This window comes from Micromys minutus, assembly GCF_963924665.1.
Source record: "Micromys minutus genome assembly, chromosome: 24".
Lineage (NCBI taxonomy): Eukaryota > Metazoa > Chordata > Mammalia > Rodentia > Muridae > Micromys > Micromys minutus.
Window position 1 is genome coordinate 2914785 of NC_137959.1, and position 18203 is coordinate 2932987.

The 18203-nt window shown below is 47.3% G+C and overlaps 1 protein-coding gene across 4 annotated transcripts in view; it reads right to left on the reverse strand.

The window, feature by feature from the left end:
- The window catches only part of ARHGAP10 (Rho GTPase activating protein 10), a 226039-nt gene that overhangs the window by 127857 nt on the left and 79979 nt on the right, over nt 1-18203 (reverse strand). For all 4 annotated transcript variants that reach the window (XM_080937425.1, XM_080937427.1, XM_080937424.1 and 1 more), the window contains 6 exons: nt 14447-14548; nt 9682-9792; nt 7855-7959; nt 4172-4301; nt 1661-1767; nt 157-251 (listed from right to left, as the gene is read on the reverse strand). In XM_080937425.1, the coding sequence (XP_080793551.1) occupies nt 157-251; nt 1661-1767; nt 4172-4301; nt 7855-7959; nt 9682-9792; nt 14447-14548 (650 nt within the window). The remainder of the gene's footprint in view (nt 1-156; nt 252-1660; nt 1768-4171; nt 4302-7854; nt 7960-9681; nt 9793-14446; nt 14549-18203) is intronic.

Genomic DNA, 18203 nt, shown 5'->3' on the forward strand with positions numbered 1-18203 from the left:
CCCACAACTACACAGTGGCCAGCGACAGTTCACATCAAGATGCCCAGAAACACAACAAGGTAACATTTCTCTAGCAGAAAAATTCACTTACAACCTGTTTTCAAAATCATACTTTCGAATTAATTTTAATATATCTAATTAATTCCAGTACCGTACCTGTCAGCGGCTTCGATGTCAAAGCAGAACCTTCTGTCGGTGGAGTCGATGTGCCTTTTGGTGCATTCTTTCAGGAAAAAAGCCTCTCCATCCCCCTGCAAATAAGCACAATCCTCAAAACTCCACACAGGAGCCCAGGCTAGCCCTTCTGCTCTGAAGCCTCTCAACTCTTCCCTGGGGTTTTCTAGTTCTCAGTGACAGCAGTACTGTTTGCAGATGTCACGGACGCTGACTCCAGGGCCGCAGGACGGATTACAGCAGCATCCGGGCTGTACAGTGACGGCCTGCCCTCAACACACTCTTAAAGGAGCCAAAATCTGCTTTAATGTCACAGGATACTGCACTCCATGGCATTTTCAGTGTGACCACTATTAGCCTATAAACACCACCCTCCAGAAGGATTGACCTGCAGCCGCCATACTGCTGGGATCCCCAGTGTGTTCGCTAACACAGAACCAGTGGATCTGGGCAGCTCTGCCTCCTGAGTCACGCTCTCTAGAGCACGGGAACTGGAGTGGACACAGAAGCTGTGCAGTGGCTCGGCCAAGAGCAAAGTCCACACGTGATTTCCCAAAATACAGAGATCTGTTAACAATATTTTAACAGAACAACACAGCCATAGTCTGCTTCCCTTGGTCATCCAGAGTGGGAAATGGAAGTTGTTGCTAAGGAGTAACTGCCCTAAACGCCAATTTCCCACAACAGCAAACTCAAGCTCCCCTTCTACGTGTGGCAGAGCCTTGCCTCAGCCTCATCTGGGTGGCTGTTTCCTACGTACATCCATCGCTACGAAGACTCCTTCTTACAATCAGCTTTAAGGTTTTCTGTTTGCTTCTGGATGGAGTGTAAGGTACACGGACAGAAATCAGCTGAGATTAATTCTGAACTCACCTAAGCAGAATGTCACTCAACCAGCCACCAAGCAACAAACTGACAGGCTTTCTTGAAATATGTGGCCAATTCTGCTCAGTCCTGGTGGGAAGGGCTCCACCCCAGACACCAATGTTCGCCTTCAGCAATGTATTACAGCTACTCCCTGGTCACGGGAGGCCGGCCTGCCTTGCGCAGCCACTCCCCGGTCTTCCTGCCATGCCTGGCTCTGCTGTTCATCTCTCTGGGATGAACAGCTGGATCACAGGGAGTAACAATGAAAACCCGACATGCCTAACTGAATGGAAGGGGTCAGCTCAGGGGTCCCTCCACCTCGCAGTGTTTTCAGACTGACTGTACAACAGGCAAACAAGCCAGATCTTCTACATAAACATGTAAGATCAGCAAGTCACAAAAGCCTAGTACAGGAACTACCTTTCTCTTCTAAAACAGTGACAAGTTCTACTCCTGACTATTTTAAAATCTAACTATAAAGGCCTAGGAGTGTGACTTAAAAACAAAACAAAAGTTTTAATTTAAAAATCAAGTATCTCAATATATGAAACTACTAAAATGACAGACCCAATAAGTATCTCTTATATAAATTAAAAAAAAACTACTATCAAATACTTACCAGTCTCCCCCCAGATCTGTGCTCAAATGGAATCATGTTGAATTTCTTGGCTGCTTTCCGGTACATGCAGTAGTGTTTGACCCAACTGGACCCAAATGGAGCAGGCCCTTCAACAAAGCACAGGTCTTGGTGTTTTCCTCACGAAGAGGCAGACATGCAGAGAGCACATTACTGCACCGCTCAGCCAGGCAAAACAAAGTGCAGGGGCTCAGCTGAGCACGGTGACATATGACACCAGCACAAAGAGGCAGGAACAGGCAGGAGTTTGAGGACAGCCTGGTGTACACAGTGAACAGGACATCCAGGGCTACACAGGAAAACCCTGTCTCAGGATACACACACACAGACACACACAGACACACACAGACACACACAGACACACACACACACACACACACACACACACACACACACACACACACACACACACACAGTGCAGGGACTAACAGAAGGGGACTGGGGATAAGACACCCTTAGAGCACCATGAGACACAGTCATGAGTTAGGACAACATGGTGACTCAACATGTAAAGTACTCATGACCCAAACCTAGTGACCTGAGAATTCCCCATCCTCCAATGAAAGAGAACCAGCTCCCGGAAGTTGTCCCTTGCCCCACACATGCTCCAGCCCATGTGCGCGTCCACCTTCACACTCGACAGTAATAATCAGAATCACTGAAATACTTTGTAGGTGCTAGAAAGTCCAGGAGCTCCTCAGGCAATCCAGCTTCAATTCAACAGACAGTACCACTTCTCCCACAATCCTCTGCTTCCCAGCGGGTCAGTGTGGGGGACAGCTAAGTGGGCCACATATAACCAATGGAAGAAAACTGTGTATCCCTGAGCAAAGCTAAGAATGAGAAGCAGGGAAACAGGAGAATTCAACTCAGAACTTTGAAGGAGTTTAGCTTCTTTAATTTTCCAAGTAAGAAGCCCTCTGGGCTGCATCTGAGCACATCAACAGTGCAATGACTCGTCTACATCTCAGACTCAAGCTGAACCAGTGTCCTAACCCTAACCATACAAAGCCTGACTGGTGAGGAGACACCACCCCAACAAGGAATTAGAGCTCTCAGTGGGTTTGTTCCCTTGAGAATAGTGTGCGTGCACATGTGTGTGCAGGTGTGTGTGCACACGTTCATGGATGCTTGAGTCCAGAACTGACAATGGGCATCTTCCACGACCAGCTATTACTCTTCACCTTTCCTATTTTTCTGGGGGGAAGAGGGTTATTTTTCAAGACAGGGTTTCCCTGTGTAGCCCTGGATGTCCTGGAACTCACTGTGTAGACCAGGCTGTCCTCAAACTCAGAGATCCACATGCCTCTGCCTTCTGTCTCTCGATAACCTCAGAGCTCAAAATCTGCCTAGACAGGCTGGCCCAGAGGACCAAGGACACCCTCTTCCCAGAGAGGACCAAGGACGCCCTCTTCCCAGAGAGGACCAAGGACACCCTCTTCCCAGAGAGGACCAAGGACACCCTCTTCCCAGCACTGGCCCAGAGAGGACCAAGGACACCCTCTTCCCAGCACTGGCCCAGAGAGAACCAAGGGCGCCCTCTTCCCAGCACTGGCCCAGAGAGGACCAAGGACGCCCTGTTCCCAGCACTGGCCCAGAGAGGACCAAGGGCGCCCTGTTCCCAGCACTGGCCCAGAGAGGACCAAGGACGCCCTCTTCCCAGCACGGGCACAGCACCAGCATGAGATACTTGGAGGACACCTTGGCTGTCTGACGGCCACAGCAGGTAATTTAAATCAAAGCATCCTTACACATGTAGCCATTGTCTTCCTACTTCTTTGTCACAATGTGATGAAGCCATGGGACACTTCCCAACCACCAAAAGCATGAGCCAAACAAATCACCTTTTTATAAAGCATCTGGTCTCAAGTACTTTGCTCTAAGCCACACAAGACAGGCAGCCTAGAGCCTCTGTAAGCAAAACACTGCTATGCAGCACTTGTTCCTAGATCCATCTACGCCATTCCTAATACCTTCTTAAAAAACATTTACTTCATGTATGTGGGTGCACTGTCACAATGTTCAGACAGACAGAAGAGGGCCTCAGATTCCATTACAGATGGCTGTGAGCCACCATGTGGTTGCTGGGAATTGAACTCAGGACCTCTGGACGAGCAGTCAGTGCTCTTAACCTCTGAGCCATCTCTCCTGAACTTTTCGTAATAACAGAGACACAGCAGTGGCCAGAACTGATAAGGAATAGAAAGAGGAGAGAGGTGCTGGTCACAGTCCCTCCTGGCTGTTGTTACCTTTAACCTCGGCTTCCTTAGAAACATAGAATGCAAATTCCTGGAGCACACCATTAGGCGGCAGCAGTGTGGCTGCCAGAGAGCTCCCTCTGCTGTGAAGCAGGGCTGTGTGTGCACGCTGTGCCTTCAAGGGTCGGAGAGGTGGCTCAGAAGCTCAGAGCACCTTCCACTCTCCCAGAGAACCTGTATTTGGGTCACAAGTACCTGAAACCTCAGATTCAGGCTTTCAACGACCTCCTCTTACTTTTTTCCTGGACATACAGGTAGCCTTCCGCTGTGAACTGGCTGGCTCGCTTCTGGTCCTTGGGATTTTGTCTAATTTTATTCATAAGTTCCTCCACTTCTGACCTGGTTCCCTCAAATCGATTCCGTGTCTGAAAAAGAAAAAAAAAAAAGACAGAGTCCAACCTCTCCTATGATTTGTTTTTTAGTTCGTACATTTTGATGTCTCTATGTAACTAAAATTAAATCATCGTTTCCTGATTTCGTTAACCTCAGATGCAAAAAGTGCATAAGCCAAACAAGACCCAACAACCAGGGAAAAAGGTGTTCACAGCGATCGACCTGACCCCAGCTAACACTGCTGCCACAGCAGTCTGAATGCTAAGAATCTGAAAATAATTATTCTTTCCAAGCTAAGAACAAAACAAAGTCAGGAACCATTTTTTCTGACTATGGTAACTACACTTGAAAATGACATTTCCTCCCCGAGAAAGAAGAGGAGGAAGATCTCACAGACAAACATGTCCATGCCTCTAGAGCAGCTAATGACACTTTGGGAACCCAGGCAACATGGGCTGCCAATATCTGCTAAGCGGATGCTGCAAACACACCAAGCGAACTGAAGAGACAGAGCAACGACAGGCCACCCTGATAAGTCACCACCACCCAGGTCATGGACATTTCTTTCAGCCAGGCCCAAAAATCATTGTATTAACACCAAAAAGCTGCTGACGTGAAATTGCAAAGGGGCTCAGACAGAAAATTATTATTAAAATTTCTCCTTGTCCTTCCTACAATGGAAAGGGTTGTCACAGTTCATACGTGTAGACAAACACGGAAAAGATGGGGCACTGACCCTCTCCTAGGAGATGGGAGACTGGAAAACACAGCCTGCAGAAAGTAAAACTGTTTCTCAGGGTTATTTAAACAGAAACCAGGAGACAAAGAGAAAAAGAAACTACAGAGAAAGTTCCAGGACAGTCGGACCAACACAGAGATACAGGGCTACCCTTTTACATACTCACACACACGCACACATGTACACTCACAGAGAAATCCTGTCATGAGAAATTCACTCATCCATACATACATGCAGGACTATTAAAAGGTCTGGGTCTCCTCCTGGTCCCCAGCTCTGGCATCTCCCATATTTGTGTCTGTTTCCACTGACTTCACATTGGCATTTTTCACCATTTCAGTGAGATTCCCCCCAACCCTCACGTCCTCCACAGACGTGTAGAACAGATCTAGTCCAGTGGGCTTTCCCCATGACAATCTTGTTACTTAACGTTAATGCTCTGAACGTCCTACAGGCGTCCAGCTCACTAGCAGACTTTATAGCACAGCCTTTAATTCCCTGAGCAGTTTCTCATCCTCTGTCTAGTAGGAAATCCAGGCCAAGAGACTCTCCCCACCACTAACCCAGAATGTCGTTTCTCTAACGCAGCCCTGATGGAAGGAGGCATCCTACTCTGTGCAGCTGTCTGAACGGTGGAGTAAGTCATTTCCACAACAGCACAGGGAAACCAGAGTCTTTCTTATTCTGTAGTTAAACTAGTCAAAACCCGCTGTTCTCTCTGACCAAAGGAGAGCTGGCTGCCACACTCTTAACGACTCAGCCATGGAGAGGCCCAACTGAAGACAACTCTCGAGAACCCTGACATCCCTACCACGTCCAAGACGTCTACCCTGACCTCCTCACATGCGCCTTTGGAAATGCCAAAACGTGCAAAGTTAGCTTCCTAAAATACCCTTTAATTTTCACGCAATTTCCTTTCCTCTGGGGAAAACCACTGCTTCCCTAAAGCCATCTTACTACTTTCTTGCTTTCTATTTATTACTCCAAATTACAGAAAAATGGGCAAAAAGCAAATCCCTCAGAAAAAGTCCAGCCATTTTTATAATATAAAAGACATAACCATATGGGGCTGGAAATAGCTTGCTTTTGTCTTTAAATAAAATTACCTCTCTTCCTGAGTATGAAGTCATTTTAAATTTAATTATTTTACTGTAATAAAATTCTAAACAGTTGACAAAATTAACTATAATGTCATAACATAAAGATATCTAACCTTAAAATTCAGTTTAAGTTTTATCATTTCAGTGTGGTTGATATATCACATTAAAAAATAAAACATAACTAGGGTTTTCTTTTAGAAATGTGTGGCTTTATATAGTCAGTATCTGTCAAAATTACAGTTATGACGTAACAACAGAGATAATTTTGTGTTTCAGGTCACTGCGAGGTAAGGAACTGGTTGTAGCATTAGCAAAGTTGAGAAGCCCTGGTCTAAGAATAAAGGTTAATTCTAGGATTATATACGCAGCTGGGAGCAGGGAGCAGTCGATAGTCTTTCCTCTAGCGTCTCTTCAAGGCTGTGTTTTACAGCCTGCAAGTTACTCTGATAAATAAGTCACTTCGTTAACAATCTAGTGGGCTTTACAAATGCCTCTCTGAATCATCTGCCATGCAAGTATAAAGACGTGACTTTGAATTCCCTAGAACCCACACAAAGGTCTATGTCCATGTCTGTAACATGGTAGGGACAGGGATCAGGGCACAGTGGGGGTGACATGGAACAGACCTTTGAGGCACTCTAACCAGCCTAGACACTCATGGGCTCCACACTCAATGAGACCTTGTCTCAAAAGAGCAGGCAGAGAGCAACTGAGGACAAAAGCTGGCAACGTCTGACCTGCACGAATACCACAGGTACGGAAATCGTGATTCTACTACCACAGAACGATGTTGGGCGACTGGAACATACCTGGACACACAGATATGTGTGTGTGTTTTAAATTCTATCTACCTAACTTTTAAACCACAGCACAACGTCACTCACACACACACTTTTGTGCTCTGGATGTGCTATGTACGCAAAGTTGTTAACAATGTGTCGGCTTCTAGCACATTCTAACTAGTTGTTCTAACACATTCTAACTAGTTGTTCTCTGAGAACACATCCCTTAAGAAAGGTTTTACCAATGGTTGCCTAAATAAAATCTTTTTTGAATGTACATATGAATGAAACATATAGGGTGTGTGTGTGTGTGTGTGTGTGTGTGTGTGTTACACTCGGGCCAGCTGAGGCCCTGAGAATCCTCTTCCCTCCTTCTCCCCTTGCTAAAGCAGCACTTAGATTATGGCAGAGCTGCCAACTGGCGTTGCACAGATGCTGGGATTCAAACTCCGGTCCCCAATGTTATACAGCAAGCACTTCACCCACTGAGCCATCTCAGCCTAAAGCAATTCTAGTAGGAATTGCCAAATGTCATTTTCCAACATCAGGTTGAAAGCACACACTGCACAAAGGACAGCAAGGAAAAAATGGCAGCTGTGGACAGGGACACATCAGAGCATGTCCAAAATGTAGGGATGGAAAATTCCATAAGCCAGTCTGGGAATGAAAACCATGACTGACAGTCAAAGTCAGAGTTCTGCGTGGCATGCCAAGACAGCGGTTCCTTACACAAAGGATTCAGAGTTGACATAACCATGTTTAGTCCCAAGAATTTGTCCCAGAAAGACAAGAAGAGTCTTCAAAGGGCAGAGTCCGAGAGCCTCTATCAGCTACAGAGCAATATGTTATACCAAAGTCGACCACCAGATGGCAACACATCCCCGCTTTCTCAGTACCAGCCTGGTCTCAAAAGATCTGAGACCAGGCCTCAAACCTCTTTTTAAATACCAGGCTTTCTCCTTACATTCTGAATGTTGATCTGTAGCTCCATCTTGTAGTGATTGAAGTCTTTGGAAAGCTCGTGGCCTTGATGATAGAAAGTGAACATTCCCTGAAAGAAGGACAGCATCTACGACCAAGGAAAGAAGTGTGAGTGCAAGCAAGGCCTTCGTTCAAACCACCATTCCAGTACCACCATTCCCAGTACCACCATTCCAACACCACCATCCCAACACCACCATCCCAACACCACCATCCCAACACCACCATCCCAACACCACCATCCCAACACTACCATTCCCAATACCACCATCCCAACACCACCATCCCAACACCACCATTCCCAATACCACCATCCCAACACTACCATTCCCAACACTACCATTCCCAGTACCACCATTCCCAGTACCACCATCCCAACACCACCATTCCCAACACCACCATCCCAACACCACCATCCCAACACTACCATTCCCAGTACCACCATTCCTAACACCATCCCAACACCACCATCCCATACCCACCCACCTCCCTGTCTGTCACTCCACCAAAATAAAGGAATTCCAAAGAAGCCTCTAGAAATTAAATGACTGGAAGCTGCCAGTCTGTGTGGAAAATTATGAAGCAGTTGTGAATTTGAATTCCCTAGCACCACATATAGGTAGAATGTGCATGAGTGTAACACAGTGGGACAGGGATCATGGTACAGTAGGAGGGGGTGAGACTGAACTGATCTCTGGAGCTCCCTGACTAATCTTTGCCTTCCATGTCTTTCCTTGCTACAGGGACACATGAGTGTGTCACTGAGTCAGTGTGCAAGTGAGACAGGCAGCAGTTATACAATGACTTCAACTATGGCACTCACTACACACACACTCACACACTCAGGCACATACTCATACACACTCACACACTCATACACACACACACACAGGCACACATTCTCACTCACTCAAACACACATGGGTACACACTCACACACAGACACACACACACACTCACACACAGTCACACACACTGACACACACACACACAGCCAGTCAATGCGCACCAGTACTACTCCAAAATGAAAGGATCACTTTAAGGTTTAATTCCCTCTGGTTGTTTGATTTGGATTAATTTTATTTCTCCCAACTGCCTATTTTTTAAGTATCACTTAATTACCCCTTTGTCCCTCACCATTTGCACAATGAATCAACTACAGCATCTGAATTATAGCTCAATAAAGCCATTTAAGGGAAAATACAGCCCGTGTTAAAAGTATCAGACTGTGGTTTCCAATCTTTCATGTTTGCTTTGTATAAAGCATGGTGGACACTTGGTTTTTAGATGTCTATATCCACGTCCTGTGTGTGCATATTAATATGTAAGTAACAACTCCGCAGAAGCTCTGCAGTAACCACAGAACTGGGGGCTGGAGAGATAGCCCAGAGTAGATGTTCTGTTCTTCTAGGGGAATCAAGTAAAATTCCCACAGCCATGGTGACTGACCTATGAGCCCTGCTCCAGGACACCCCACGCACGTGCACACCCACACACAAAAACACAAACATAAAAGGAGGTTTAAAAACGAGTGTTTCTGTTAGATAAAGAAAGACTAGTCATTAACAAAACTGCTTCAAATGCTACAGCATGACACAGAAATAAGAAATATGTGAAACAAAACCACGTTTCAGCGAGTAGACTAGTATCACTACACTCCCACTCCCGTTCACGGCAGAGGCAGAAGACAGACCCTGTACAGAACTCAGTGCACAGGGGCTGCGCCCCTGGCGGGGGGGGGGGAGGGGGGGGGCTGTGCGGACAACGGCTCCCAACAGTTTGGATGTTTTCTGTGCGCCTTGCTACTCACAGGTTCCACGAACTCGAACTTCTTCCTTTCTTGGATTTCCTGCAGCTTGCACACATACTCAAGAGAGAGCTCGTAGAAGTGCCGCCGGTTCTGCTCCACTTGGAGATCGGCCTGTGTTAACACAAGCACCGTTAGCCAGGACGGGGAACATCAAACCAGAGGCCGCCAGCCTGGCGCTGGCCTTCAACACTCAGCTTGCCGCCCTGAAGAGGCCCGTGGGAGCCCGGGAGAAGGCAGCTGACGGCTCATCCCGGAAGCCATCTTTAGAGGTCATGAGCAGTACCGGCCTTTCCCGGCTGACTTTATCTCCTGAAGCATCATCTGGAGACACAGTGAGGGTCAGTCACAGGGACGCAGAGACCCCACCACACGTCCGCCAGAGTCACGGCTGCTAGGAGCGGTTCTCACCACAGAAAACAGCCACGGCAGATCCAAAAGCCGTAAAAGTAGGGTGATGTTGCCATCCAAACACACTCTGGGGTACACATGCAGACAACGGAGAACAAGCATGGGGACACAGGCACAGCCGCAGGTGTAGCAGCCTTGTTCACACAACAGCTCGGAGGTAGAAGCAACTCAAGTCTCTGTGGGCAGGGCAAAAGTGCTCTCTGAACAATTCCGCCCTTTAAAGTGGGGGGGGGGGGCTGGAGAGAGAGCTCAGTGGGGAGGAGCGCCTGCTGAGCGCTGTGGGGGACGCCATCATTAGTAGAGCACCCCCTCTCCAAGATGGCGATGCCCAAGGGTCCCTAAAGAGGAGTGTGAAGACCAACTCTGGGGATGGTCTCGGAGAACAGCATCTGCACTGCCACACAGTCACCACTGACAAAGTGGGGCCCATGGCTGTGACTGGACTGTGAGCACTCCGTTGGGGAGCACTCCGCTGGGGAGCACTCCGCTGGGGAGCACTCCGCTGGGGACTCTGCACAAAGCACACGGAAGGAGACCTGGAGAGTGCAGGCTTGTGGCAGGCTCGCTGTGAGCTACTCGCACTACTCCAGAATTCAGTGCTCCGACTTCAGGAGCAGGCCTTCCGTGTCTATTAGAAGTGCAGTGTGCCAGGTAGGCTGGGCACCAAGTCACGCCAGTATTCTCTCCTATGTGAGGGAACGGAGGCAGGAGCATTGCTGGAGTTTGCTGGCCTTTAGCCTGGCTCCAGGTCCAAGGGAATAAGGCAACAGGACACTGGATAACCTCTTGCCCCTTCCTTTCTCACACACACACACACACACACACACACACACACACACACACACACACACACACGATATATACTGGGTAAAGTGAGCAGCTCTAACACCATCATTTGAGGACCTAAGGCAGGAGGACATGAGCAGGGCTAGCCTGGACTACACAGCAAGTTCATGGCTTCAGGAGGAAAGGAAGCAGGTTCTGGCCACGTGACACATGGAGTGAGTCGTAGGCTCTCAGATGAAAGGCAATGCTCATCAGACATAAAAAGAGAAACTCCAAACACGTGAAGGATCTAAGACAGACCAGCAGAATGACAGAAGGAACCACGGCTTCACGGGTAAAGGGCTTCTGCTTGGTGAGGCACAACAGTCTGGAGATGGGTGGGGACAGCCACACAGCCAGGTGAAGCATTAATCCAATGCCCACATACTACTCAAATAGTTAAACTAGAAGATAAATATTTTCCAACAAATTTTCAGAAGTTTCTAAAAACAAGTTAGTGTTTGTCTGGTACTTCATTAAAAGTCTTTCTCTGAGGAAAAGAAAGTTTAAATGTAAAGTCAGCAAAATGAGAGTTTTGATTTAAACACCACACATTTTTGTATCTGTTTATTCACCTACCAACAGTATAAGCCAAAGCCCAAATCCTGTAAGCATGCTGAGCAGTTAAGAAACTGGAACTGAAAGCAGTGGTGGTTTGTGTTCCCCTCGGGTCGCATTCCTATGCCCGGGGCGAATGACTCCCACGTGTTCTCACAATGGCTCCCCTCACACTGCTGAGCATCTTCATGGACTCCTCAGCTCAACAATCCCACAATACTCCAGTTGTACTTAGGAGTACAGCTTGATTCCTGTACCTGCCCAAGTCTAAAATGTACTAACTCTTCCTGACATGTTAGGATTTCGATATAGCTTCCATATGTCCTGCCTGAACTCGATATGTCATTCTTGGAGTGATGGAATCTTCAAAAAATGAGGCCTGATCCAGGGTTATCAGATCCTGGAGGCACAACTGTTGGAGGTACTAATGAAGATCTCATGGAAGTGGATGAATCCCATGAGACCAGATTGTTTTAAGAAGCCTGGCACCTCCCCCAAATCTCTTAGACAAATGCTGTCACATGAAGCACATAACCACAGTGAGGCCCCATCAAAGCCAAGCATAGGCCAATGTCATACTATCAGATCTCCAGAACTATAAGTGAAATAAATCTATTTTGTTTGTAAACCATCCATCTGTGTGAGTTTTGTAACAGCAGTAAGCAAAGGCTGTTACTCACTAACTTATTAATAACAACTGTGTATTATAATCCAGTTGTAACTCTATACATGAAGACCGGAGATCAGTCTCACACAAAATTATGAAAAGTATTATTTCTCCTGTGATACTTAAAATGAAATAGTATTCTCGGTCTACTGAGGGAAAACAAGCATTAAAAACCAAGCAGAACGTAATCTTCTCCCTTAGTCACATGTGTAACAGTACAGAAGCTGTCTAGAATTCAGGAATGTGGATGGTGGGTGGAGGTGAAGGTCCCATGAGGCTTCCAGCAGAAATACACAGGCACACAGGCTGCAAGAGCCTACTCTCCAGGAGACAGCGGCCCTGCCTTTCTGTGCCCTGCCCTGCGTCATCCTCAGAAGAAACCTTCATTAACCCATGAGCGAAAGTCGAATCACTGACGAGCGGCCTCACAACAGCTCACAAAAGCAATAAAGCATCCAGAACCAAACCTTCTCCTCTGTCAGTCTCTCCTCCCTGTAAGGTCTACATGCTTACAAGAGAGCGGTTTGGAGTGGCATCTGCACGTCTGTGAGCAGCAGAGTGAGACATAAAGTACGTCTGCAGTGCCTGGTCTGCAGCGCCTCTTCAAGCTCAGGACTTGCACTGCAGGCATCTTTGGGACTGAGGACACTGTCAAAGCCAGAACTCACTGTGCACACATCCTGTGTGTGCTTCTTGCTCTGACAGGCACTGTCCTGGGCAGAATTGATAAGGGACTGAATTGTAGCCTTCAGAGAGCTTGTGGTCACTGAAAGAAGCCATGTGACATTACCTGGGAAGAGTAGGAAGTAAGCGGGAGGAGGTTGTGTGGACAGACGTTGAGGATCAGTCTGTTAGGCACCGTAATGTGAAATGCTGGCCCTGGCTGTCTCGGGGAGGAGAGCCTCACATTCACCAAGTGCTGCCATGCAACTTGCTCCTTAATTTAAACTATTGTTTGAATAAAGATGCCTACAGCTGGGCATCTACAGCTGGGCATCTACAGCTGGGCATCTACAGCTGGGCATCTACAGCTGGGCATCTACAGCTGGGCATCTACAGCTGGGCAGATGCTCTCTTCAGTTCCAGGGGCTTGTGGGCGAGGAGAGGACCACAGGGGAGAAGAAAATGGAGAGGGAGAAGACACTGTGGGGTAAAGGATCGTGAGGATTGGCCAAGAGAGCTGGCCAGTCAGAGCGAGAGCAGCCCAGGACGAACACAAGTCATCCCACAGGGCTCTGGGCAGGGAAGCAGACATAACAAATAGCACAGATTCTGGGGTAGAATCAGCCCAGCTCTGGTGCTTTAGAGGCTTGTTCTAAAGGTTGTGAGTCTTTCGTCTGAGAACTGAGTGATCAAAGCCAGGGTAGAATCCCCCGACTGACATTAATGATTAGCATAACACATGTGGCCTGAGTAGAAACTACCTGGGCAGTACTGATGGAGACAGACATGTGCATCTGAGTTAGAAAGTGTGCACAGGGGTTGGGCATGCCTTGGTGGTAAAGGAACGAGCCCCAGCAAGAAACGGGCTTGCCCTGAGAAGGGTGTGCAGCGTGTGACACTTAAGGTCCTGGCTCCTATGGCTTCTGAAGTCATCTCCATGGCTCTCAAAGGGGAATGCGTGCGGGTGGAAGGGTATAGGAGGCCGAGGCTGCCTCCTACTTACGCACAAGAAACATTTAGAACAAGATGGCTAATTAGAGTGATGTGGAGGTGGGAATTAGCTTGAGGCACGAAAATGCTCTCCGAAATAATCAAAAGTGGGGGTGCAGATAATAGAGAGGAGGGGTGAAAACCACAGCATGCGGAACCGTCTGCACCTGCCCCTGCGGACCCACACACGGCTTCCTACACTGACTGCAGTAAGGAGAACACAGCGCCCTACAGCTCGAGCACTGGAGTGAGGCACAGCAATATAAAAGCTAACTTCTCTTTTATAAACTATGAAATGTCATATGGCATCCAAATGCCAAAGGCAAAACAGACACAGAAGGACAATCTCTTATAGGTGTCGAGCAATGGTGTGTGCACACATGGAGTCTGTAAGAAAAGCACGCAAGCTCGACTTGATGGTATGTGCTTTCTAATGCGACGAACAGGCGGCTCCCGTGAAAACCTCGGAGCCTAACGTTCACTCGCATGAACCACGCCGAGCCATACAGTACGGCCTCCATGGCTGCCCCGCTTCACAGACCCTGAACTCTGCAGAATCTGCCTTTTCCCCATGTCTACACAATCTCCAGTGAAAGTCTCTCACACGGGAAATGCGCTTTTTAAAAGGAGCATGCTGGGTACTGGCGAGAATACCTCCTGCAAGTGAGAGTCCTTCTTCCTGGCTGACAGAGCCAAGTGCTTATCGATTAGACTGTAATTCTTTTCCGTCTCTTTGTCAAACTTCTTTTTTTCTTCCTACAAATTAAAACCAGACAATGGTGATTACACATAACACGCATAAATCACATGTACAGTTAATCTACCAGAGGACAAAAATATGTAAAAGGTCTAAAATAGAGCAAGGGGGCAGTATGCACGATGGAGCTCCTGGGACAACGCCTCCATCCCCATGGCCACCATGCTAATCAGAGCTGGGACTAAGACACTCATGCTGTGTGCTCTTGAGCTCTTCCCAAACCTTCACTATGTGCAATTCTTCATAATGATATGCCAATTTTCTCTCACAGAAAGAAAAACAGAAAACAAACTTTACCGGGGGGGGGGGGGGGGGGTAGCGCGCACTAGGGAGGCAGAGGCAGGCGGATCTCCGAGTTCAAGCCTGCTCTATAGAGTGAGTTCCAGGACAACTGTGTTACACAGAGCAGCCCTGTCATGTGGGGAAGCAGCAGGGGATGAATAAACAAAGCTTTCTCTGGACTTTGCTATGAGATGAAATTCATTTTAAACTCAGTAAGTTTGGCCCTGGAACATGTCAGGAAACATCAGAGTCCATTGGAGATACAGTGTTCTACCCAGAGTTCCAACCCTGCCACAGACCACCGAGCTCTGAAGCCACTGCTCAGGTACTTTCACCTTAACACTTCTAGCTTCATGAGAACACACTATGTCCTTGGATATTAAAAGCAGGTCCACGGATGTCACTGTCCCGCTTGCTTTTCACCGCGGCCCAGGTACACCTCCTTCCTTACCTTCCTGGGTCAGTGGCCCACCACAGCCTTTCCTAGCCAGAGTTTTCTCTTTTAGGGAAGATGAAATGAAGGTGATGTTTTTGTGTCCTGGTATTCATGTCCCCACTACACAGGACAAGTTGTAGGATCTGAGGACAGGACAGCCTCATCACGTAAGACCACAAATTAATCCCACATTGATGAAGATGAGTCAAGTGTTTTTCGGTTGGTCCCCCCCCCCCCCCCCCCAATTATTAAATGTTCCAATTCCAGTTACCAACTGGAGAGGCTTAAAAAACAAAACTGTGGGATAGAGAGATGGTCCTCTTCCAGAAGCCTCGTTCCTTTTAGCACCTAAACAGGAGCTGTGACTCCAGGCCCGAGAAATCCGACTCCCGCTTTTGTTGTTGGTGAGTGCTGACAATGGTGCACAGACACACGTGCAGGCAAAACTCCGGATGTAAAAGAAAATGATAGAAATGAAGCCTCTCAAAAGGCTGACAAGGAGAGCCTGAGCTTTCTTCAGAATGGTCTGGGAGTGTCTTCTACTGACTCATCCGTAAACAGCCCACAGGCTCACCCACGGTGGGTGAGGGACAGAGCAGGGATGCTGTAGCTTTCCTTCAGCTTCCGAACTGTCAGTCTTCACTGGAAGGAAGCCTTTCTCTGTTGCTATGACTGCAGGAGTTCACAGCAGCTCTGTACATGTGCGGTCTATCTCACAGTCAGACACTATCTCTGCTTTCCCTGTGCTTCTCGTCCACTCTTTTAACAGCAGAAAGTTCAGTCCACCCCACAGCGCTGCCCCCGCCACAGCGTCCATTTATAAGTAGCCGACGTGGAGACTGCACTATGACTTGGATACATGTGACCACCTGGTGTGCTGCACACCTGCAGGACACTGCACCAAGAGCCCATGTACTGCCACAGGAATGCTCTGGCTGGCACCAGCAGGCATGACAGAGGTGTTGTTGCGTCTGCTCCGGAAATCTCAGCTCACCCAAGTATAATAAACAAGTCCCTTTGTTTATTCTATACGTGTGGTTGTGGCACATTGTCTCCTTGTGCTCGCATCATTTCTTGTGGTAAAGTTATATAAACCTTAACACAAGCACTGAGGAATGCAGCATGTTCTTTCCTATGCTGCACATAGGAAATTGTATAAGAGAAACTGGAGTTCAAACCAACTGCAAGGAGCAAATGCTTCCTATGAAGCAGACAAACTCAAGAGAGCCCGGTCAATCAGTACTACAGTCAAGTGCTGCTAGCTGGAAAAGGAAGTTAAGGAAAGACAAGCATTGGTAAGCCAGACAGTTCTTCCCCAGGAGCTACTGTGACAGACCCTGGTGTCTCCATGTGGGAAACAAGCCACGTGTCACCTCTTCTAATTTTCATCAAACAGCTGAAAATATATCAACATGTGTTTATGAAATTACTAAAACAGCAAAGACTAAATACCATGATGAGACGTTATCTCATAATGTTATAAAATCACACATGTGAAAAAAAGCAGAGATATGACTTAAACAGCAGCATGGGATAAAATAAGAGAAATATAAATATATAAGTGGAGAGAAACTCGTGAGCCTAAGACCCACAACTCACATTAACAGGTCTCTTAACAGGCATTAACAGCAGCATATATACAAGGGGGCCGGCAGAGAGCACCCCAGTTTTAAATACATCGTTTAACTGGTGGGGATTGGTGTTAACTGTTTAACTGGGAAACAGAACCCCACCCGTGTCAAAATTAATTCCAGATGGTCTGAGTCACAAGTTAAAAATGAAGCTGTACCGCAGCGATTAGCATCAGCTCTTGGAAGAAAACATGGACTATCTAAGCAAAGCCCAAAGATCTTCTAGATTCCAAAACAACATACAACAACCCAGCTAACGGGTAAACAACAAGGAGGCTGCTGCCACCACTGTCAGAAAAGAACCAGGCGTTCAATTCATTGCTATCTTTATACTTTTTACTAAGACTTTACATTTCCATTAAAAAAAGAAATCATAAAAATATGAACATAATTGTATATTGTATCAGAATCCTTTGTTTTGGAAGAGATTTTCTTATTAAATTTTCTTTAACATGACTATCTTTGTATAGTTATCTACATTTTATAACTTTTCTTGAGAAACAAAAAGGTTTACCCTCTCAGATATAAACATTCAATAGCAGTCTGGCGAATTTAACTGAGGATTCCGACTGTCCCTCTGTATTTGAGTGAGGAGGTGAAGAAATACTCCCCATGGTGCAAGGACCCATCTCCTATCCTCCAGCTTCCCTACCATCCTCCTGCCTGAGAGACAGAGTCGGGCCGTCTGCCTCCCTCCGCTCACACCAGCATCCCAAGGATCCTTCCCTCCCCATCATCCTTAGGGGCCTTCCCACCCTTGCATCCCAGGAGGCTTCTCACCCCAGCATCCCAAAGTGCACTCCCTCCCCATCATCCAAGGAGCCTTCCCACCCCAGCATCCTGAGGAGCCTTCCCACCCCAGCTATAATCCCTCTTCAATGGCTTTAGCCTCTCTGAAGAGAACACTCCGCTCTTCCTTCCACACAATCTAACGCTCGGCTCCACATCGAACCAAGGAACCATCAGGGGACAGGTCAACATGGGTACACAGTACAAGTTTGCCAACACTGACCAGAGCCACTGTTACTGCCCAAACACTTGCTGTGGTGTCCCCTCGACAGGTAGGAGGGTAAAATGACATCACCCGTATACCTCAGGCCCAAGACCTGAGAATATAATTTCTTTTTATTTTTTCCAACTTTTATTTTATTGGGTAGTCTCTGCATTACAGTTCAGATGTTATCCCTTTCCCACAATCCCATCCCCTTTCCCCTGAATTTGCTTCCACCAAGGTGCTCCCTCTTCCAACCACTCTCTCCAACCTCAGCTCCCTGGCATTCCCCTACACCTGGAGAACTTGCCTTT